The sequence below is a fragment of the Terrapene carolina genome, unplaced genomic scaffold (assembly GCF_002925995.2).
Source record: "Terrapene carolina triunguis isolate 2854851 unplaced genomic scaffold, T_m_triunguis-2.0 Scaffold141, whole genome shotgun sequence".
Lineage (NCBI taxonomy): Eukaryota > Metazoa > Chordata > Testudines > Emydidae > Terrapene > Terrapene triunguis.
The window spans coordinates 2,613,889-2,637,326 of NW_020664492.1; the positions used below are offsets into that span (position 1 = coordinate 2,613,889).

General features: G+C 43.0%; 2 protein-coding genes across 2 annotated transcripts in view; one reads left to right on the forward strand and one right to left on the reverse strand.

The window, feature by feature from the left end:
* Window positions 1-8,059, reverse strand: part of LOC113406835 (myotubularin-related protein 6) — a 32,430-nt gene extending 24,371 nt beyond the window's left edge. The window contains exons 1-2 of the mRNA XM_026653615.2: window positions 8,001-8,059; window positions 2,012-2,128 (exon numbers count right to left, since the gene is read on the reverse strand). Coding sequence (XP_026509400.1) covers window positions 2,012-2,128; window positions 8,001-8,024 — 141 coding nt within the window. The 5' untranslated portion in view covers window positions 8,025-8,059. The remainder of the gene's footprint in view (window positions 1-2,011; window positions 2,129-8,000) is intronic.
* Window positions 8,060-16,942: 8,883 nt separating this feature from the next.
* The window catches only part of LOC113406836 (nucleoporin p58/p45-like), a 51,352-nt gene continuing 44,856 nt past the window's right edge, over window positions 16,943-23,438 (forward strand). Inside the window, exons 1-3 of the mRNA XM_026653616.2 lie at window positions 16,943-17,061; window positions 18,642-18,781; window positions 20,781-20,816. Of these exons, the coding sequence (XP_026509401.1) occupies window positions 16,949-17,061; window positions 18,642-18,781; window positions 20,781-20,816 (289 nt within the window). The 5' untranslated portion in view covers window positions 16,943-16,948. The remainder of the gene's footprint in view (window positions 17,062-18,641; window positions 18,782-20,780; window positions 20,817-23,438) is intronic.

The following is a 23,438-nucleotide window of genomic DNA, read 5'->3' on the forward strand; positions in this document are numbered from 1 at the left end:
TTCCATGCCAGCAGCCGAGAAGGCTAAAATGTTTTGGTTCTCCAGAAACAATTTTTCTTGAAACCCCTTTTTGTGAAAAAAAAAAAATACAGCATTTCACCTCAGGTCAGGAGAAAAATATGGAATCTTTTGCAGGAAGGGATTTCCATTATCAGCCAGCTTTAATCTTAACACAACTCAGTTTTACTATCCTCGAACTTCAGTTTTAAGCAGTTGGACCACTACTTGACATGCAGAAGATGGACTTTCTAATGAAGAATGTGAAGGTTACCTTACATTTATGCCTATAACTGTAGTTTATGTTAGTGCTCTTTACTTTTGACATCAATTCCTAGAATCAGCCTCTCTTTACCCACACAGGTGTGAGCTAGGAGGCAGCATAATCTGTTCATGGGAACAGGATGAAAAGAGAGATGAGAAAGATCTACTATGAATTCTTCTACAGCTACTCATCTGGATGATCTAGATGTTATACTCAGACTCCAAAGTCAGTTCCATACAACTTCTCCCCCACCAAACCACCACCTCAACCACAATACATGTCCTTTGAGGGAAGAAAGAATTAACATAGGAATTTTACTAAGTTTTTTACACAGACATGTAAACACAACAGATCAAATATGGAAAAATGCACGTGTGATTTAACAGTTGTTTTCCTATGCAGGAAAGCCACAGACACAGTCTGCTTCATCTGAGACATTGAAAGGAGCATATTGTTCAGCCCTCTTACTACCACAGTTGTTTTCTCCTCTTAAGACTCAAATAAAATTAGACAGGAGTTTAAGAAAGCATTTTGCAAGACATGTATTTGAGAGGAAGAGACTAGATTTCAACAACAGAATTTTATACAGTGGAACCCAGTTTATCCAATCTAATTGGGACTGGGGCCAAATCCGATAATCAAAAATCCAGATAATATGGAGAATGGGCAAAGAGCTTCAACCGCTGGCAGCAAAGCCCAGGGCTGAGAGCAGGAGCTGAGCCCCGCCACCCGGAGGTTCAGTTAATATGGAGAGCCAGATACTGTAGGCTCAGATAAATGGGGTTCTACTATACTAACAATGATTAAAGATGCTCTTATATATACACTCTGTCTATAAATTTACTTCAGTACAAGTTGTACTGTGGATACAACTGGACTGACTTCAAGGATATTAAAATGAAGTAAAGCACAATGGGAACAATCAGTGCTTTTGAACTTTTTTTTTTTTTGTTAACATATACAGCACCTTTCATTCTGAAGAATTCCAAAGCTTCTTAAAAACTATGTACTGTATCCACAGAAACACTGAAGTACAGATTCCACTGAGACAGCAGGCAGCAGCTAGCCAAGCAGGTAATCAGGATACAGGACTAAGGTCATAGCTGAGATGCTCAGACCTTTTTTAAAAACCTACAAGATCGTCAGTGTTCATGCAGAACTGACACCCTTGGGTTTTGCGGTCTCACTTAAGGCTACAAGGATTTGAACCTCAAGTTCAAGGTAATCTAGATATGTTAAACCTGATGCTTAGAACACTAAACAATCTCCTCCTATCTGATAGCACAGAAAGTCAAAGTGGTAGAAATCTACACAAAGTCACCACACACAAATGAAGAACTAATTGGCATGACCATCTTTTAATAGACAAGAAATGGAAATTAGCTGCATAATGACTTGATTTTCAGAGATACCAAGCACCTACAGCTCCCACCTTTGAAAATCAGGCAGCTATTTAAGTGCTTAAATAATATGGATTTACTTTAGACTCCCAAGTTTTAAAATATTAGCTATAATGACAAGATGCAGCACTTAAGCCTGGTCACTGGCACAGTAAGAGTATAGATTGTGCATCTATTGCTTATTGTTTGTGTGCATCATGAAATAGGGGAAAATATTTGAGAAACTATATCCAGTTAATTATTTATCTTTAATTAGACATGCACAAGAAGAAAAAAAAAAAGGAAAGAAAACACATTTGGAGAAGCTATGCATTTTCAGGCTACAAGGTAATGCATTTGATATCCTTACCCAAGTCTCCTTCTGGCTAGAGTCTATAAATAACAGATGCGTTGCTGTAAGGTACAGAGTTCCCATTAACGATTTGTTGCTGGTGCTGAAACGGTCTATTAATTTCACCTGCTCTACCTGCAGGAAGGGGAAAAAAAACATTTTACGGGAAGTAAAAAATGACTGAACAATGCAGGGAAAAACCTTCCCTGACAGTGAGATCTATCAGCCTGTGGAATAATCTTGAAAGTGGTGGAAGCTCAAATACATTGCACATTTAAAACTACACCGGACAAATACTAGGAAGCAAGCAATAGCAAACATATCTGATTTGCCAGGAAGATTAACTAGGTAATCCCATTCAACACAATGCACAATAAATACACAAGGCTAGGATCATAAGTAGATTCAATTCTCATCTGTAAAGTTAAAGTTTTTCAAATAAAGAGTCACGTTCTGTTCTGCTACGTATTAGGGATTATTTTCCACTGGTGTTGATCGGTGCATTTAAGAACCATTTTGAAAGCAAGAGGTATAATTTGCTAAAGTAGAAAACATGTAGCATCCAAGTCTATCTGAAGTATAGCAGCAAATCCTCAAACACCAGTAAGTATATTATCCTGTTATGTAGAAGTCTCGAGTATTGAATTAATTTTTTTTTTCTTCCGAGGTTTTCTGTATCCCTGTCAGAGCCCACGGACCAACCTGTCCTGACTTCATTTTCACTCCCACTTTGTACTGTTCCCACCCTCCAAAATCTAGGTCATGGTGTAATGACTTGCTCTCTGGTAGTGAACTGGAAACTCCCAGTAAAATGGAAACAAGGGCTACTATCAGCAAAAAGACATTCTCCTAAAATAGCAGAGGACTTGTTTTTAGAATAGAGAGCCCTTGCGGGGAGAGATCTCTCATGCTGGCATCCAACCAAAAATCTTCCCATTCTTAACCCCAATAAAGGAATATTTCATAAAAAGGGATTTTAGATAGCCCACAATTTAGCTGGCATGAACAAAGCCCTTTAAAAACTCCACACAGTTTGTTTTACAAGAAACAAACGTTACATGACCCTATATATGAAACACCACAACACAAAAGGACTACAGTGAAAGGCTGGTCTGTGCAGTCCTCATTATTTCTTGGCAGGACTGTCTCATTAGTGCCAAGTTAGAGCTGTGTTACTAGGGGCCCAACGCTGTTCCCATTAAAGTCAATGGCACAACTCCCAATCACTTCTATGGCAGCAGGATCAGCACCCAGGAAAGGTGGCTGTGACAGCATAGATAAAGCCCTGGATCAACAAAGCAGGCATCTGCATTTCCTAGATATTACCTCGATAATGCAGGCACAGATAATGGTATCATTCTAGATGACCAGAGCACTGCTTTACCGCGTTATATTCGAATTCGTGTTATATCAGGTCGCGTTATATCGGGGTAGAGGTGTAGTTTGGAAGCAATATTTTGACAAAAAATAACATTGTCTCTAAGAATTGTAGAGAGCGTTCAATAGCAGGATGGAAACCAGTCACCCCAACAATATATGAAATCTATTTACAGTGACCAGAGTCACAGGAGAGGACTGAGTACTTGATTGGGACTGGTAGTGATGATCAAAGACTGCATGACAAAGGACATGTCTTGAATGTTCTCTAGTAAGATGGCTAGTATATCACAGAAGAAAAATACAACAATCTTAAGTCTTGCCTTGCAAGTGTTTAAAAAGCGATTAAACTCTGAGAAGTAACTAAAAACTGTATTCGGTCATTCCAGGTTTACTGTCTTGCCATGACTCCATATCAAATTTGTTCAGGTTACAAACAGATTTCCTGCCCCCAAAACCCTTATTAAATACCATGCCTGCAAACTCATCCTGAGATCCAACAGCCAAGTTGTACTCCTTCTGACAAAAGTATTACTAGTAAAAGACCCTTCAGTGGAATGGACTCAGAAGTAGTGATGATTTTTGAAGCAGAAATTAATCCCATAGCTGTATTGTTCTTCAATAGTAAATAAGCTAAAAGTAATACAATTGAATTATTTCACTAAAAGAAGATTTTAATTGGAATACACATAAGAAATAGATCTGTGGTGCTCTTTTCTGAGCATAACCATACTATTTCTTTAGTCTAACCAAAAAAAAAAAAAAAAATTGACAAACTGTCACTCCTGTACAATGTAAGCATCTAAGTACATTACAAAAGCTTGGCCAGACACTTGTAGAGTTCATTTCAGATTTGTTTAAAAAAGTAAAGAGCACCATATCCGGAAAGTCCGTCCACAGGCTGAACACAGTTACGTGTATGGCTTTATAGATTACAGAGTCAGTGATAAGAAGACTGGATGCACGTGTCAACAGTTCTCATTGGTAGAATACTGGGCCCACAGTTGCTGCTCTTTAAATATTCTGTGACTGTGTGGTTAGGCTCTAGTGCACCACTGCTAAGGTTCCACTGAGCACTAAAGTGGCACTACTAGGGGAACTGAGGCAGAAGCACAGGGACTGGGCTCTCTTAACCCCACTTCACATAGAATCCATCTCACTCACACTGCCCTTTATCTTTATTTTGCATGTTTAGTTCGAAGAGGAACAATGGATAAAATTTTGAAATGTATGTAAGGATTTAGGAGCTTAAGTCCCATTTTCAAATGCAATTTAAGCACTTCAAAGCTTAAATCTCATTGAAAGAGAATGGGATTTACGTTCCCAAGTCAATTAGGTGCTTTAGAAAATTTTACTCAGTATGTGCTGTAACAGCAATGAACACTAAGGGCAACTCCAAAGTTCCAAAGAGAATTTTCAATTACAAACTCAATCCACAATAAAATAGCCTCATTACTGAGACTGGAAAGGAAAGGGAAGGAACTTCATGATTACCTCTTCAGGTTAATGTTCTCACTGCCAGCCCATTGGTCTAGATCGGCGTGTCATTGCTCTGTTGCCCCTAGAACCCCCTATAAGTTTTGCCTTCAAGCCAGGATTCCATTTGCAGCATTCATAGTTTGTTTAGCCATTTACTATACCATCCACGTGGAAAACAAAATCTCCAAAGAGCAGTCAGATTAAAAAAGTAAATATGCCTCCCATAACAGTCAGAACAAAGTCCAGCCTAAACTATTATGCAGAAGGGATTTGCAAGATATTTATATTTGAATTGCCCCACTTCCCATGATAGATCTGCTTACATTTATTATCAACTGGTATATGCCTGCTTGCCTGCCTTCCTCCACTCCCATGCACATTATATCCTCCAAAGTTTATTTGAAAAAAAATCCAAACAAACAAAGCAAGCACATTAGTAGACATGTTTCATAATTGAACAGAGTCCTTGCATAACCAACCTTGGTCATTCCTGACAATTCAATCCCACATTTTAATGTGAATTGTTTCTAGCAGGATTTAAAAATAATATTAGTCTCTGACAGAGCACCCTCAAAAAATTCAGGACATATCATTTAAATTTCCTTTTTAAAAAATTACATTTTTCTCTCTTCATCTGATTATATTTACAGATAAAGGATTTTTTTGACAAGAGAAACTAAGGCCCAATTCTTGCAATTAACTCTGCACAGTCAAATCCTGTACCCATCCTGAGCCTCATTGATTCCTATGGGATTGGGCCTACACAGAGCTAGGTGGAGGTTTGGTGCCGAAGTAACTACTTGGAAATCGGTGAACCTAGCTAACCCAGTTTCCTGTCAAATGTAAAGTTAAAAGTAAAACATATATCTATATTCTGGATTGCTACTTTCATTTACAGGAGTTAAAATTTGCTGTAGTAAAAACAAAATTCTCAAACATTACTTTAAAAATGACAATGTTTCTTTCAGTCTATTCACTTGTCTCTAGTATGTTAGTTTTGTGTAGCATAATAAGTCTTAATTTATGTAGCTTTGTTGGCAAGCAGCTGACTGATCAAACCCTCCCCAGCCATAATGAGTTTTATATTGATGCATAAAGAAAATTAAAAACCGATAACCTGCTCCCTTAATTAAATATTGGCTATAACTACAGTACTTTAAAACTGGAACGTAACATCATCCCCTTCCTCCATATGTCTACAAATCTTTATGGTCAGACTGCCTGATCATTAAATGAATAGCTTGTGAGGTGATGGCTTCTGGGGAACTGCAGATAATGCAGTCTTCAGCAGCCTTTGCAGACAGCAGCCTCCAGCAAGAAGAGAGGGAGTGCTGAACTGCAACTCATTCAGCATATCAAAAAAACACCAGACAACACAGAAACACAGACATCAAGTAGTTTCAACTAGGAACATTTTTGCTTCTGCCATTTGCTTCTTTAAAACATATAAAGAGGGCTTGAAAGTTTTGTTTATATTAAATTCCCCTTACTTCTTTTCTTTATCAAAGGAAAAATATCAGGAATGTCTACTCTGGCCTAAGTGGTTTTTCTGGAGATGTCTCAGAGCTGCATTCTATTAGCTCTCACACTAACTGAAGGGGGCAAGGGTGATGAATCTTTAACAAAGGCATTCTTTCTCCAAAGTATGACCCACCTAAGTTAGAAAACAGATGCACACAAGTTTTAAAAAGTTACTAAAAATCCTCTCACTCATCCTTCACTCTCTTGATTCGTGATATCATTGGAGTAGTTTTGCAGACATCATCATCTACACTAGGGACATTTTCTAAATATTTCCCACCATAACAACAATTCAAGTCAATTTGTGCTTACAATGTTAGAAATACTAGAGTAGACTAGCAGTCAGCACTTCACTTATTGACTTTGCTCAGAACAGATCTAATTGACATGGTATTAAAGATGCTGGCAATCTGTCTACACTAGAGCCATGATCCAGCATGGGCAGTCCCTTATGCCCGTGCAGGGCTCTACTGAAGTCAACTGGGCTCTGCACTGGCGCATAGATGGCCATGCATGAATCAGCTTGGACGATGACTGTTTACAGGCCCCATCAGTTGTGTTCTAGCGCTACTGGGAACCATAAAGAACTAAAAATTGGTTCAAATTCAGTTTTTTCCCTTTGCAGGTCATCTTTAAAGAGGAATCATCAATTTAAAAATCACATTTCTGTATGAATTTTCCCTACTATTCATATAAAAATAAATCATAAAACCAGAACGGGGAAGAGAGTTTCCATTTCTTTGCCTGTTTACTTTGTACACAAGATGTTGTCAGATGCACAACCACTTGCACCATTTCCTCTGCATGACTTCTGTTTGAGTCTTTCACCCAGCAAAAGGAAAACATAAAAAAAAAAAATTGATTGTAAAACCACAGGAACTGACAGAGAAACACACTCCAGGGGAACTTGGCAACTATTTTTAACTCCCTTTGAACATAATTATATTTCCAGCTGACATGTATGGTGTGTACACTGAATATTTTCCTTTGGTGGGGTTATATCCTGCTCTGGCTGGGGAAGACAGGAGATGACTTGATCTGGAAAGTCTGCTCCATCCCTACCTTCTGTGATCCGTGAGGCACAGGAGGAAAAATGCGTCCTGTGACCGCTCCCATCGCGGAAACCATGTCAGCGCAGAGTGGGGAGGACACAGGCAGGGAGGGGGAGGTGGCTTTGCAGAGAGACTTTCACCACTCCCTGTTTTGTTTGTATTTCACAAACCTGCTGCACCAAACCGGCCGCGACTCCAAAGAGTGACCGGGGGAGGGGGGCGGGGGACAGAAGATCCTGCCAGCGGAGAGCGGCCCCGGCCCCCTGTCTGCACCCAATGTCTCTCACAGCTCCCCCAACGCAGCAGAGACTCACCTGCCACCCTCCCGGCAGCATCTCCCCAAAGGTCCCCTCCCCTATGGCGCCGCCACGCCTCCCGCACAATACTACCACCCCTATGCCCCCCCACCCAGCTCCCCACTACCTGCAGCCCCCCGTGACCCCCGCACCCTCCACGGCCCCCCACTTCCCCCAGTGGCCCAACCACCCCTATGGCCCCCCAGCGCCCCCCATGGCCCGCAGCGCCCTCCCGCACCCGGCCCCCGATTGCCACGCAGCGCGGGGAGGGGCGGCGGGTACCTTGGTGGTGCGGATGTGCTCCATGGTAGCTCCCGCCGCCGCCGCCGCTCACAGCTGCCACCGCCCCGCTACGCGCAGCGTCTCCTCGCCAGAGCCGCCGTCACCTGGAGACATTTCCGGGCAAGGGGGCGAGTCGGCGAGGGAGCGGCCCAGAACTGCCTGGGAAGAGCCCGCGCAGCGCCCCCTGCCGGCTGGGGGACTCATCGGGCTCTTACAGGGCCCCCAGCTGCGGGTGGGAGGCTGGATGTGGTGGGTGCTGAACTCGCCCCTGCGTTAAAGGCAGCAGCTCTGTGAGCCAGCCCCCAGCCCTGCCCAGCAGCATCTCGGTCACCACGGTGGGAACCACACAAAACTGTCACTCCTCCTTTGCCCAGCTAACACTAATGGAGAGATTAGCCCCTGTGCAGGGCAAGGCCTAGCAGGTACCAGTTAACCCCACTTCAGACTGGGGATTCTCCCCAAAACCTCAAATAAACCTGAACCCCCCCCTCCCCCATGTTATCCACCCTAGATAAAATAACCCAGCCCTCAGGGGCTGACACCTTGGAGACAAGAGCCTTAGCCACCCCAACCCACCTTCTCCTTTAAGAGATGCCCCTGACCCACTTCTCCCTGTTTTGGTGCTTTACATGCCATATCACATAGCAAGTCAACATACAGATCACTTTATTTTATGTTGCTGAACATCACAACATAACTGTTTATTTGTTCATGGGAGGCATCTGGAGCATGAGACACATCTTGAAAATCTAAAGAAAGAATTAAGGCCCCAGTCCTACAACAAGCTCTGTGTGGATGCAGGGATCTATCCAGGTGGATCTCAGGGTAGGATCATGGCCCACATTCCCAATCCACCAGCCTACCTCTTCCCAAACAACTGAAGAAAGTGGAGAGCTTTGCAGTGTACAGGTCCAGGCTGTGGTGACTCAGGGAGCAAATTCCAAAGCTGATAATAATGATTATAATAATGCAGATAATGAAAGGCTGTAATAGATAGATAGATAGATAATATCATTTGGACCACAAATAAAGCATGGTGTGTTGCTTCTTAAAAATAAGTTTTGGCCTTCATCTTCTATATACAGTTGTCCTTCACTCCCATGAAACACAGGTGATAGCCCTACCTTTAAATCTCCTCTTTGTGTCACACGATTAGTGTTATAGTTACTGATCTATTAAATTCACCAGTTTTAATGTTAAATTTCTCAGCCACAGACCCCAGTGTTGAAGGTCCCCTGGCGCATCCTCTGACCACCTCTTACCAGGAGGCTTCTATGAAATATAAAGCTGTCCTCCTCTGACAGAACCTCCCTGAGGAAGTCAACAGTGGAAACACTACCTCTCCCCTCCCCAATGAATCAACCCATCTGGCACAGCAAGTCAGTACCTTCCTGCTCCCAAGAGTGAGTGAATTTGGACCAAAGTTTCTAAAGATTTTTGAGAATGAAAAGTGCAATAAAATTATTATTTTATTAGTTATTTAAACATAGTTATGCACACAGATATGACACAGGATTTCACAGCTGCAGACTGAGGCAAATACTACAGATGGATTTTAAACTAAGATTAGATCATTTTATGTCCATCAATAACATTTGAAGCTCAGTAAGCCAAGGCATGTAATACATGTTATCAAAACTCAGACTTCAACAGTGTCTAAGAAAAAGTACTTGAAATTCTAGATATGGAGTACATCACAGCCTGAATCAAACCATCTCAAGACTTGTTTCAAGAAAGATGGGCTCCAGCAAACCAGTTGCTCGGGATCTTTGGTGTGTGTGTGTGTGTGTGTGTGTGTGTGTGTCATGAATCACCAACTTCCTGTAAGTCTCCTTCCTGTGTGATGCCTTTCCACCAAAAGGCCTTATGACTTCATATTTACTTGTAAAAGAAAGTTTAAAATAAAAAATTTACTATTCCAGAACCAACTAATACTCAAAATACCTGTTTGTATACTTCCCAATGGATTTTCAGGAGGCCACCTGAACAAGCACAATGTATGACCCTGCAAAAATCTAGATTTCTGAGTCAGGGACTGGCAAAAGAGGCTGGGGTCTATAAGCAAAGAAGCTATTTCCTGTTTTTGGTTCCTCCTGCATTCAGAGAAGAAAGACTTTATACATTCCTTGTAATTCATCAAGATTGTATCAAAGAAAATACCTGACTCTATCATTAATTTCTACTCCCAACTGGAACAACCTCAGGTCCTAAAATTTTGACTAGCTGCTAAGATCGAAAAGGGGCAACACTATGTATACACAAAGTATATACTATACCCACATATATACAAACAATATATAAATATATATCCTTGATGCTCTGGAAGATGTGAGGGGAATAGCTACCAATGGGCTTCCCCAAAGATCTTCTTAAACTAAAAGAGATGTATGGGCCATCAACAGCCTCCTTCTGAAGATCCCACTATCCCTGGAAAAGGATGTTGAACCTGCCAGTGACATCCCTCTTACAGATATTTTGTGCATAGAAAGGGAAGAGGGACACTGGACAAAAGGGACAGAATCATCTCTGATGATCCCAGTGCTTTGGAGGAAAGGCTGATCCACTGCTCTGCATTCTATAAAGATCCAGGTGTCCCCAAGGGGAAGTGAGCTGCCAGAAACCTCCTCCAAAGTTACTGCTTCAGGAGGGATCAGGCCACCAACAGTTGTCCATTGAAGAGCCTGCTGCTCTATTTGGGGGGTCAGAACACCAGGAACTTCACAAAGATGTACTTGTTTAGGGGTCTTCACCAGTTCACTAGCGGTCATCCAGCTACTGAACACAGCAGCTACCTAAGCTCTTTCCACACTATGTCTGAAACCATAATATCATCAAAGAACATAGGACACAGGACTGAAAAGGCCTCCTGGGTCGTCAAGTCCAGTCCCCTGCTATTACAGGCAACCCCAACATAATCCCATTCACAAAAATTATCAAGCTACATTTTAAAACTACTTAGGTTGTTTGCCCCCCCTCCCCTCCTCCTCACTCCAATTGGAATGCTATCACAGAACCTCACTCCTCTGATGGTTAGAAACCTTCTAATTTCTGGCCTAAATTTATTCTCGGCCAGTTTATATCTATTTGTCCTTGTGTTGACATTGTCCTTTGGGTTAATTAGCTCTTCTCCCACTGTCCTTTGGGTTAATTAGCTCTTCTCCCACTCCCTGGTCCCTTCCTTCCCTCCTTTTCCTATTTAGGAACATCTTTTCCTATTTTATTACTATAATGACCACCCCCAACATGTTATGACTATGTTTGTCTGGTTTTGTACTGTCTGATCTTGCAGCTTTGATGAGTTGTAAAACTGCATAATTGCATAATTCTATTGGAGACCCTGTGAAGCGTGCTGTGTTCAGAAACATAAACAAACATACATTCCCACTCAGCCTTCATTTTGCTAGGCTAAACAAACCAAGCTCTTTTAGTTTTCTATTGTTTCTATTAGTTATTCCATTTCCATGATCATCCTACCAGCCCTTCTGTGCAGCTTTCTAGATTGAATTCATCTTTATTGAACATGGGTGATCAGAATTGTACACAGTATTCCAGATGAAGTTGTTGGAATTATTAATATTTATGCAGAGTATTACCACAACCCTAATTTAACCATAAATTCCTTTATTAAATCTGAAGACCAAATGGTATTTATACAATTGCTCTGAACAAGCCTAAATAATAAGCAATTTACTATACCCAATGCAGTAACAAAACATTTATCAACGATTGATCAAAAATCAGATACTTACAAATGAGCTAATCCCAGGAGTGTTTAAATCAGGGGTGGGCAAACTTTTTGGCCCGAGGGCCACATTGGGTTTCCGAAATTGTATGGAGGACCAGTTAGGGGAGGCTGTGCCTCCCCAAACAGCCAGGCGTGGCCCGGCCCCCGCCCCCTATCTTGCCCCCCCCCTGCTTCTCGCCCCCTGACGGCCCCCCCCGGGACTCCTGCCCCATCCAACCCCCCCGTTGCCTGTCCCCTGACAGCCTCCCCGGGACTCCTGCCCCAGCCATGCCCCCCTGCTCCCTGACCGCCCCCGGACCCCTGCCCCCCACTGCCCTATCCAAACCCCCCCGCCTTTCTGACTGTTCCCCCGGGACCCCTGCCCCCATTCAACCGCCCTGTTCCCCACCTTCTGACTGCCCCGACCCCTATCCACACCCCGAACTCCCCTGCCCTCTATCCAACCCCCCTGCGCCCTGCCCCCTATCCAACCCCCCCTGCTCCCTGCCCCTTTACCGCACTGCCTGGAGCACTGATGGCTGGCGGCGCTACAGCCGCACCACCCAGAGCACCAGGACAGGCAGCCGTGCCGCCCGGCTGGAGCCAGCCACGCCGTCGCGCAGCACAGAGCACCGGGTCAGGCCGCGCGCAGCTTTGCAGCTGTGCTGCCCGGCAAGAGCTCGCAGCCCCGCCGCCCGGAGCATTGCGCCGGCGGCGCAGTGAGCTGAGGCTGTGGGGGAGGGGGAACAGCAGGGGAGGGGCCGGGGACTAGCCTCCCGGGCCACGGGCTGGGCAGGACAGTCCCGCGGGCTGGATGTGGCCCGCGGGCCATAGTTTGCCCACCTCTGGTTTAGATCCACGTTGGTCAGCTCCAACATGGTCAGGCAGGTATTAGCAATGAACCCTTTCAGAGTTTACTTTTTATACCCTTCAACAAACAAGTGATGTCATTGCCAAGTACTGACTTCACCTAAAAACCAATTGGAGTCAGATCACCCTTATTTCCACTTTTATCCCGATAAGAATTACAACCTCCTTCCTTCCCTAGGCCTTTCCTCCCCACCTTCTTGCTGACCAGCAATTTTTCCATTGCACCTTGATTCACATAAGTGTTAACACCAGTGTGTGGGATGGGAAGGGTCATGTTGGCTCATTTTAGGACAGATTCTCTTTATTTAAAACCATCTGCAGTCATCCCTATCAGTCAGAGTCCTTCTTTTTAGAAACTTCCCCTTATCTCATTAGTTATTCTTTGAAACAGACATCCTCCCTACTTCATTCCTTCTGGCCTTATAATTAATTATTTTCAAGGCCTTTCCTTCTAATTGCTAGTCAGGGCCTTTCTTTACAACACATATGTATTTCCTTTACCAAACTTAAACTAACTCTAATTCTTAATTTTATATTTATCCTAGAGAGGTCTTACCAGTGCCTTGTACAATGGCATTTAATACTTCCCTATTTTTATTGGAAATACCCTGCCTGTTACATCCTAAGATCATATTTCTATTTAACAGCTGCATTACATTGGTGGTTCATAGTCATCCTGTGATCAACTAATACACTGATGAACCCTCAGCTCATATCAGAATTTCTTGTTATTAGTCAGTAAGTGCAATGACCTTGCACTTTGTACTATTAAATTTCATCCCATTTCTATTACTACAGTCCTTAAGGTCATCCAATGCTTCCTGTATAATATTCCAATCCACTAGAACCTTCCCCCACACTTAATAGTTCTCTTTTCTGCACAACCATTATCATCCACCAAATTAGCCAGTCCCTAACCCACCTTACAATTCTTGTGCTAATCCCCATTGTAACAAATAATTTTTCATGTGGCACCATATCAAATGCAGTTGATTAGATCAACTGCATTTTCCATGTCTAAAAAAATCAGCTATTTTATCACAGAAAGATATCAGGTTAGTCTGGCACAATCTACCTTCAGTAAACGCAAATTTCATTTTATTCCATTTACCTCCATGTTTTTAATTATTCTTTCTTTCAAAATCTGTTCAATGTCTTGCATTGAGGTCAGACTGATGCATCAGTAGTTGCCTGGATCAATCTTACCCTTTTAAAATATAGGTACAATGTTTGCTATTCTCCAGTTATACAGTACCATCCCTGATTTGACAGATTTATTAAAAATCATTACTACTGGACTTGCAGTTTCATGTGTCAGCTCTTTCCATATACTGGGATGGAGATTGTCCAGCTCCCCTGACTTGAACACGGTAAGTTTTGCTTCTGTGCAGTTTTCCTGACCAGTGTGCACTGGGATTTTCCCTCTGAGGACCATCTTTATAAAATTATACTACAGACTATTTGGGGTGCCTATGTTGGTGGTCTATAGAATACAGTAGTTCTACAAAAAAAAAAAAAAAAAATCTGTCCACACTGGTCATGAAAACTGTTCTAGATTACAGTCATGTCTGTCCAAGTCTGGGGATTGCTAGCACAGAGTCAATCATAGCACAGCTAGAACTTTAACATGAAGCTTCCCTGATGTTTGGATTTTGTGCTGATGTACTGCTTACTGACTGGTAAGTACAAATGCAACATTTGTGACATCATGATCCAGTTGGCAAGTCAAGAAGTGAATTTCAAACAATGGAAATGCTCAGAGGCATCATCATGTCGATGTCATCTAGACCAAACTAGGAAAAAAGGGGTAAAGGTTAAAAAGCTGAAGGGACAACACAGAACCTTTAAAAAACAGTTGGCCTGGTCAAAATCCAGGCAGATAAAAACTGCATCTGCACTACTTGTGGGGGAGACTGGGTCACAGTCACTGCCATGTCAAGAAAGAAGGATCTCTTTTGTCTGGGGCTATGTTGTAAGGGTGTCCCTCAGACTGATTCCACAAGTAGGTAAGAAACATTACTTCAAACTCCATTGTCATTAAGAACCTAACAGGCAATGGCATTTTGCCTTCTTGTGTCATTGACCAGTCTTGTTCAGGCCTCTTCAGTTAGCTGCCCTAATGGTGGGTCACTACAGGCCAGGAAGAAAACTCTGTTGAGCTTAGATGTTGAACAACATCTGTGTAAAAGAGGAGTCTATCTTCTTTGTCCATGGGTAGTCTTTTGGATTCCACAGGCTGTGGGGATACAGGCAGAGCCCCTGAAAGCTGGTGTCACAGGAACCATAAAAAAGCTATCCCTCAAGCATCCAGGTGTAAATATAAGCACAGGCCAACCAAAACACAACTATCCAGTGCAACTACCTAGTACACTCTGCTTTGCAATAAAGACTTTGCAGCAGACAGGGAATCTTCAGTTGCTTGTCTGAGGCATGTTTAAGCCCCCTTTCCACAGGTATGCAGTAATGTTCTAGCCAAGATTCTCACCTCTGCCTTATATGCATATAGAATCTCAGCCCTAACATTGTATTAATATATTTTTTTGCACTGAATATCCTTTCTTTCTTTTTTTAAAGGGCACATGGTTGTTGATTACACAGTACTTTTTTCAATGTTTAATTGTTGCAATACTTTGTATTATGGACCTATAGATATACATGATCATAAACTAAGATATGTACACATGTTTATTTGGAACTCCATGTCTGTGAATTATAGAAAAAAGGATACCATCATGGAAGTACGCATTTCTGTGTTTACAAGATTGGAGTGATTGTTGAGGCTGCAATCTAATGCAGATTTTCACTCCCACTGTAACTCAAAGTAATAAATAACTTCTTTAACATTTCAAAGTTTGCTGTAAGGTGAATTTTCCTATGTAGACTTTTTCATGGACTGCAAGATTATGAATAACTTTATATACTTTCCACCAAGTGGTTTAGGCCAAGACCCCAATCCTGCAAACACTTATGCATGTGCAAAAAGAACAGGAGTACTTGTGGCACCTTAGAGACTAACAAATTTATTTGAGCGTAAGCTTTCGTGGGCTACAGCCCACTTCTTCGAATGCATAGAATGGAACATATATTGAGGAGATATATATACACATACAGAGAGCATGAAAAGGTGGGAGTTGTCTTACCAACTCTGAGAGGCCAATTAAGTAAGAGAAAAAAACTTTTGAAGTGATAATCAAAATAGCCCAGTACAGACAGTTTGATAAGAAATGTGAGAATACTTACAAGGGGAGATAGATTCAATGTTTGTAATGGCTCAGCCATTCCCAGTCTCTATTCAAGCCTAAGCTGATTGTATCTAGTTTGCATATCAATTCACTCAATGACAGACCTACGGGTGGCAATTTTGCAACAGAAAAGCTTCAAAAACAGACTCCAATGAGAAACGGCTGAGCTTGAATTGATATGCAAACTAGATACAATCAATTTAGTCTTGAATAGATACAGACTAACATGGCTGCTACTCTGAAACCTGTCATTATGCATAATTTTAAATTCGGGACTAGTCCAATTGATTTCAGTAGAACTACTCACATGCTTAAAGTTGAGCAATTGCGGAAGACAGGGACTTGTCACCTCAGTCAGTGTTAGGGTGACCAGATGTCCAGATTTTATAGGGACACTCCCGATTCTGGGGTCTTTTTCTTATATAGGCTCCTATTACCCCCCATCCCGGTCCTGATTTTTCACATTTGCTGTCTGGCAACCCTAGTCTGTGTCCCAGGACAGGATGGCAACACTGCTGTTATCAGTGGTATTAAGATGTCAGAAATGGGACAGAAGAAACCAAGGTGACAGTTATATGCTGGGTGGGACATCGTCGCAGCAGTGCCCTGATTTTGGCATCGTGCTTGTCAGAACCCATGGGGCAAATTAGGAGACGGGGGTGACATCGCACCGGGATGCTGCAAAATCTACGGGAGGGGGGCGCAGCGACCCCCCGGACTGTTACCTCAGCGCAGGATCCCGCTGGAATTTCACGCCCGGCCACGTGCCGGGGCGGGCGGGGCGCGCTCGGGCCTGGTTGCTGCTGCTGCCCCGGCCCTAGGCGCCCCGCGCGGTGACCCGGGGAGCAGAGCCCCGGCCGCCCGGAGCGAAGGGCTCAGCTGGCTGCCTGCCGGCGTTACTGTCCCTTTAAGTAAAGTCCGCGCGCAGCCGGCTCCCCCACTATCCCTGGGTGCATTGCGGCGAAGGGGGGGAAGGGATATTGTCGCTGCGCTGCTGCGTGTGGGGACGGGGATACTCGCCGCGCCTGCTGCCCCGGTTTGAAGTTGGCGCCCGGGAGCGATGCGGCGCTGAGGAGAGGGAGGCAGAGGAGACACAGGCCGCCGGCGCCGCCATGTCTGCGGGATTCTCCTTCGGGGCCGGCACGCTGGGCTCCGCGGCCGCCGCCGCTGCTGGGGCGGGAGGCGGCGGCGGGGGAGGCTTCTCCTTCGGAGCCGTCCAGCCGAGGTAACCGCGGCCCGCCCGCCTGCTCCGGCCCGGGATGGACCCTTCCCGCGTGGGGCGGCGAGCGCCCGATCGGGCCCTGCCAGCTGCGGCCCCACGTCTCTGAGCCTGGCCCCGCTTCCCCGCAGGCGGAGCTGGGCCCCGGGAGCGCCTCCCCATCAGCGTCCGGGCCCGGCCCTTATCTGCGCTTCACGTGCCTCCCCTCCCGGCCGCCAGCGCCGCGCTGCTCCGCTCCGCTCCGGGTGTCCCCGTCCCTAGGTGGGAGTCGTGTGTGACTCGGGGGCCTGATGGGGTTTCGCCGCCCGCTTCTTCTGCAGCGGCGGCAGAGCGCTCCGGAGGCGACAGGCCCGTAGCTCGGGGCTTTGGGGGGTTGATGAAACGCCCCTTTCTGCCCAGTCGCCGTCAGGCTCCGCTTGCGCAGGAGCGACTAACGGGCTTCATCGAAAGTGGCGTCCGCAAATGCAAGTGTGGGGTTGCATTTGGGGGCCGGGGGCGACGTCCCGTCCAGCCGTATGCTCCAAAGGGAGAAGTGGGAATCAGTAACCAAGTATTTGTATTCTGGAAATCCCCTTTCCGCTCTACTGTGTACCCTGCTACTGCAACAAACAAGTCTGCCCCCCAAAGGCCTAGGCTTGGCATTTAAAATCCAAGATCTGAATTTTGTGTTCATCCAGAGTGAAAATAAAAAATGCACGTTTCTAAGGAGAGTTGAATTATTGTCCCATAGGTCTCCACATGCAGTAGAAATGAGGGGCTTAATATGGAAATCGCTTACAAACCATCCTAGTGTAGTTAAGGATTCAGTGAGAACATGGCAGTCAAATTTCATTTGACTATATCTGCGCTTGTACACTTTTCCACAGTGTGTGGCGGCCTTCCCTCTTTCTAAGGATTACTGTGAATAGCCCTTTGGAGAACCCAACAGTGCTACCTCCTTACAGTTTCTTTGGTGTCTCACACAATTTAAGCATATTACTGTCCTAACTAGCATGTAACACATTATATACTATTAATGATGTACTGAAATACTCTCTGCTTATTGGTGCTTTTGACATTTACTGCAGCTTATTGTTTTACATTAAGGATTTTTTTGCTCCTCACAATACACTTTCTAAAATGTAAATACCAAAAATCCTGTATTATTTTGTCATGCTTATTAGGGCCTGATTTATAAACTGAGTTTTGACGACTCAGTGAATATGCCCACAAGTGATGTGCAGTAAGTTGTCAGGAAAAAAACATGAAGGAATTAGGGGCACAACTTGTTTCAGAATTGGACTTGCAAAAATGGAGGCTTAATTTGGAAGTGAGGATTTTAGAGTTTAAGAATCCGTGAGTGATCAACTGAAAGTAAATTCACCTTTGTGATGGTTTGGTTATTGGCAGTAAAGTTTGATAGCTATATCTTGACAAGCCAATTACTTTGGAACTTACTTTTAAAGAGGGCTTAGCGTTTTAATGGCTGAGACCTGTTTGCTGTGCTTGGGGAAGAAACAGGGATGAAATAATTGCAAATATGGACATATGAAATGGGTTAGTTTGCAAAATAATTGATGCTAATAGTCAGTTTTGTCTTGTAATAGCTCAACCGGAGGGCTTAATTTTGGAACCTTGGGCGCCTCGACTGCTACAGCAACTACATCAGCTCCATCAGTGGGCTTTGGAAGTGGACTCTTTGGTTCAAAATCTACCACTGGGCTTGCTCTAGGAGGTACTAATACAGGTAGGAAATGCATGTGAATTTATTCCTTTAATGTAGCAGAAATTTGGGCTTTTGCATAATCTGTGTGTTTCATGAATTAGTAAACGAACAAACACAAAAAGGAAGACTAATGCACCACAAAGTGTGCTGAAATGTTTTTAACTATAGCTATATACATTGTTAGCAAATCTGTTATCTTTTTTTAAAAATAAGATCCTAATAATGCATTACAGCATTACTATTACTGAAAACCCTGATAACTGAACCTTTAATAGATGAATGTACTTGCCATCTGAAATTTTTATCTGGTCCTGTGTATGAATTTTGTATAGGAGCTGGAATTTTATACTATGAAACACTGATTTTTACGGAGGCTTTGGCCATTCCAACAAGACTTCCCTAAAATGTGGATTTGTCTGTATATTTCCTGGAGACTGGGAGAGGCCACCAAAATTTTGTGTGGATTATAGCTTGCAGTTGAATACAATGTGGGGGTTCAGTGCAGTGTGGGTTTAAGGTTGTACTGTACTTTGTCTTTAAGGATATTCTGAAAATTATTGCTAAGATGCCATAAACACATTCATTTTCTATGTTGTCATTTACAATGCTATAGTTCTTATAAGCGCTTCATATTAGCAATAATAATTTGGCCAAAACTTCCTTTCTAAGTTTGGGCAGTTGTGTACTTTCTCAGGCTAAGAGACACCTTTTCTTCAGTTTTGTATAAACCGTTCTGTGGGTTATTTAACAGAGGTACAGAAGAAAACTTGTACCGTTTTAAAATCGGCCATCACACATGCACAATAGCTAGTATTAGTGAATTGTGTACATGCACAATAGCTAATATTAGTGAATTGTGTTGGTTTTTGAGAATGCTGTCTCTTTCATACACTCTAATGTGATTGTCTAAAGTTACATCTTACGGGGAATATTTGTAACATTGTTACATCATTGGATATTATAAATAAATTGCCTGGGGAGATTGTAGAATCTCTGTCATTGGAGATTTTTAAGAGCAGGTTAGACAAACACCTCTCAGGAATGGTGTAGATGATACTTAGTGCTGCCAGGAGTGCAGGGGACTGAACTAGATGACCTCTCGAGGTCCCTTCCAGTTCTTTGATTCTATGATATGGGTTGCATTATCCCCTTAGCTTGCCTCTCTGTTTGAGTGATCCATTAGAATCATAGACTATCAGGATTGGCAGGGACCTCAGGAGGTCATCTAGTCCAACCCCCTGCTCAAAGCAGGACCAATCCCCAGACAGATTTTTGCCCCCGATCCCTAAATGGCCCCCTCAAGGCTTGAACTCACAACCCTGGGTTTAGCAGGCCAATGCTCAAACCACTGAGCTATCCCTCCACCTCTCCCCCATTAGTTATTGTCCTCTAATTGAATTAGAAGTAAGTTTCTTAGAAGCTGAAATTGCATAACTGTAATGAGTGATCAATTATGATTTTAAATTTATATGGGGAAGAAACTAATTTGAGACCCAGTATTCTGAGTAGACCATGGACTCTGTAATCCTTTCCACTATAATGCAAAACCACACTGTTGTGCATGTTGGCATTCCTGACAGCATGTAAATCTGGAGTTCAACCATTTAAAAACGCTGGTGTTTTTAGTGGCTTTAATTTCATTTAAATTGTAGTGTACTGCTTAACTGGCATTTTAATTGCATAGTCACTATTTACCAATGGCTCTTCAACACAAATGAGTTCTGTACATTGTTGACAAGTTAATTGTGCTTTCCCAGGAGGGTTTGTACTGCTAATACTTATTTGAAACCTATTCTTATTTTGCGTTTAAGATTCTAAACCAGAGTAAATCTTTTATGTCCAAAAATACTTTATAAAACGTATTCCAATTTATCTTGTGTCATTGTGGAGACTGCAACACAATATAATTCAGTATTTTACTGGTACTAGTAAACCATAAACAACTACTAAATTGTGTATGAAGCTTGGTAAAATATGATATAAAGTTGATTATGGATTTTTATTTTGTTTTTCTTGGCAGGAACAGCTACAACTATTGCTACAGGATTAACACTGGGTAAGAGCCACATATTTAGAAGCTATTAGTATTTGGAGACAAACAAATATGCTCTAGACCAGGGGTTCTCAAACTGGGGATTGGGACCCCTCAGGGGGTCGTGAGCTTATTACATGGGGGGTCACAAGCTGTCAGCCTCCACCCCAAACTCCGCTTTGCCTCCAGCATTTATAATAGTGTTAAATATATAAAAAAGCCTTTTTAGTTTATAAGGGGTTCGCACTCAGAGGCTTGCTATGTGAAAGGGGTCACCAGTACAAAAGTTTGAGAACTACTGCTCTAGACCAATTGTTCTCGTACTGTGAGCACTTACTGAGGCAGAGACCTGGTAGCCGCATGACATGGGTTCTCTTCATATTAAAGACAGCTAAAAGTATATTACTATTTCTCCATGTAAGGAATTATTGTAGTTGCCACAGGTTTAATGTCGCCATTGATGGGAGATCAGGTACACATGGTTATGAGGAAACTTTTGGCTCTTTTTATGGCAGTGTGCTTTAAACTGGTTTTGAAGGATTGATATACTGTTGGCTAAGACTAATGAGGCCATGGGCTATATATGTGGTTTTGGAACAAAGTGCACTGAACTGAGGAACATGGGTGCTCTGTCTAGTTCACGTATCAGAGGGGTAGCCGTGTTAGTCTGAATCTGTAAAAAGCAACAGAGGGTCCTGTGGCACCTTTAAGACTAACAGAAGTATTGGGAGCATAAGCTTTCGTGGGTAAGAACCTCACTTCTTCAGATGCAAGTAATGGAAATCTCCAGAGGCAGGTATAAATCAGTGTGGAGATAACGAGGTTAGTTCAATCAGGGAGGGTGAGGTGCTCTGCTAGCAGTAGAGGTGTGAACACCAAGGGAGGAGAAGCTGCTTCTGTAGTTGGATAGCCATTCACAGTCTTTGCTTAATCCCGATCTGATGGTGTCAAATTTGCAAATGAACTGGAGCTCAGCAGTTTCTCTTTGGAGTCTGGGTCTAGTTCACATTTGCTCATCCTTAAATTTTTGGGGCCTGCTGAGCTTTAGGAGCCATGTCAATGCTGTTTGAGATAGAGATAGATATAGAGAGAGGGTTTTTTTTTGTTTTTTTTTTTTTTTGCAGATTGAGGCTCTTCAGGGAAGCATTCATGTTTCTTCACAGATATTCTTTTAGCGATGGTTCCTTCCCATACCAAAGTTTATTGTACATCTATCAACCTTAGATATGGCAATATCCACTCTGGTGTTCTCCATCAGAACTGCTGCCTCTACACAGTTGAGGGAGTACAGAGTCCTTTCAAGACCTAAAATTGTTGACTTCCTGCATGGTTAAACCACTTATTGTATAATGTTTATGTGAACGCATATTGCCTCTGTGGATCATACACAAAGAGAGCACTGTCTCATTCAGTGTTTCTTCATTCACAGTGTCAAGATCCATTTGGTTGTGGAAAGCTGTCTTTTGGCCTTCCATTCAGTATGACTGAAAGGTGTTAGCTTGTTCACCTCAAGTGATATTACTGTCTTTGGTGACGAACTTGCATTGGTAAACTGAAATCAACAAATATTATCATTCTAGTTAGGTTGGGGCCCATTGTTCTGGGCACAGTATATTTTCTGCCCCAAAGAGCTGACAGTCTAAATAGACAAGTTAGACAAAGGGTGGGAAAGGAAACAGGTTGGATTCAAAGTTTGTAGGTTCAGATCCCCATGGAGTCGCCAATAGAAAGACAAGTGATTTTGTTGTTAAAAAAGAAATTTGCTGCCTACCCTTTGCTTGAGTGAACTTGGCACGAACAGACTTGTTCTCTAACTCCTTTTGATGGACGGACAAAAAGTGTTGAGCTGGGAAGGAGCCTTCGGAAGGTATTTCTACCTTCATTGTTTCTCTGATGCTTCTTTAAATATCCATATTTCTCAGTCATGGTTATGGCAAGAAATACAGGTGTAAGTGTACCTATTCCTGAAAAGCAGATAGCAAAGCAAAATAGCTCCTCGCCCAAAGCAGCAGCTGAGTCCTAGGTGAAATTAAAGTAAGCTATACCACCATTCAAAGCAGCATAAAAGGGGATACAATCATATTATAGCATCAGACAGTTTTGATGCTGTTCTGTGAACAAGTTCAATGAAAGAGGCCCAGTGTAATAGAGGAAGATAGAACAAATCAAGGGTAAATCACCCCCGGAACAGACTGCATGACCCCTAGAACACGTGTTTGGAAGTGGTGTCCTCTCCTGTACGGAGAAATAGTCCCTCATTTCATTGGGCAAACTGGCAGTTACCCTCCAGTTACTAAGTTTAGCTTTCTTAGTCCTGGCCAAAAGACCACCTCGCCATTACTGTTTCTATCCAAAACAACACAGAATTAAGGAGAGGGCCGTAATGATTCTGGTGGCATCATACTGGCTGCAGAGATTATGATTGTTAGACCTAATAACATGACACTAAAACCTGGTATGACAATGAGGTGTGCCCACTATAAGAACCTAGATAGAATCACAAATGTTCCTGCCATTCAGAAAGGACCTATATACATACGGTCCCATCATGTTACCTAATAAAGCTGTCTTCCTGGCATTTGAAAGGAAGCAACTGAAGTAATTATATTTGGGCAGAAAATCTCTGCTTATAGCTTCCAAGTAAGT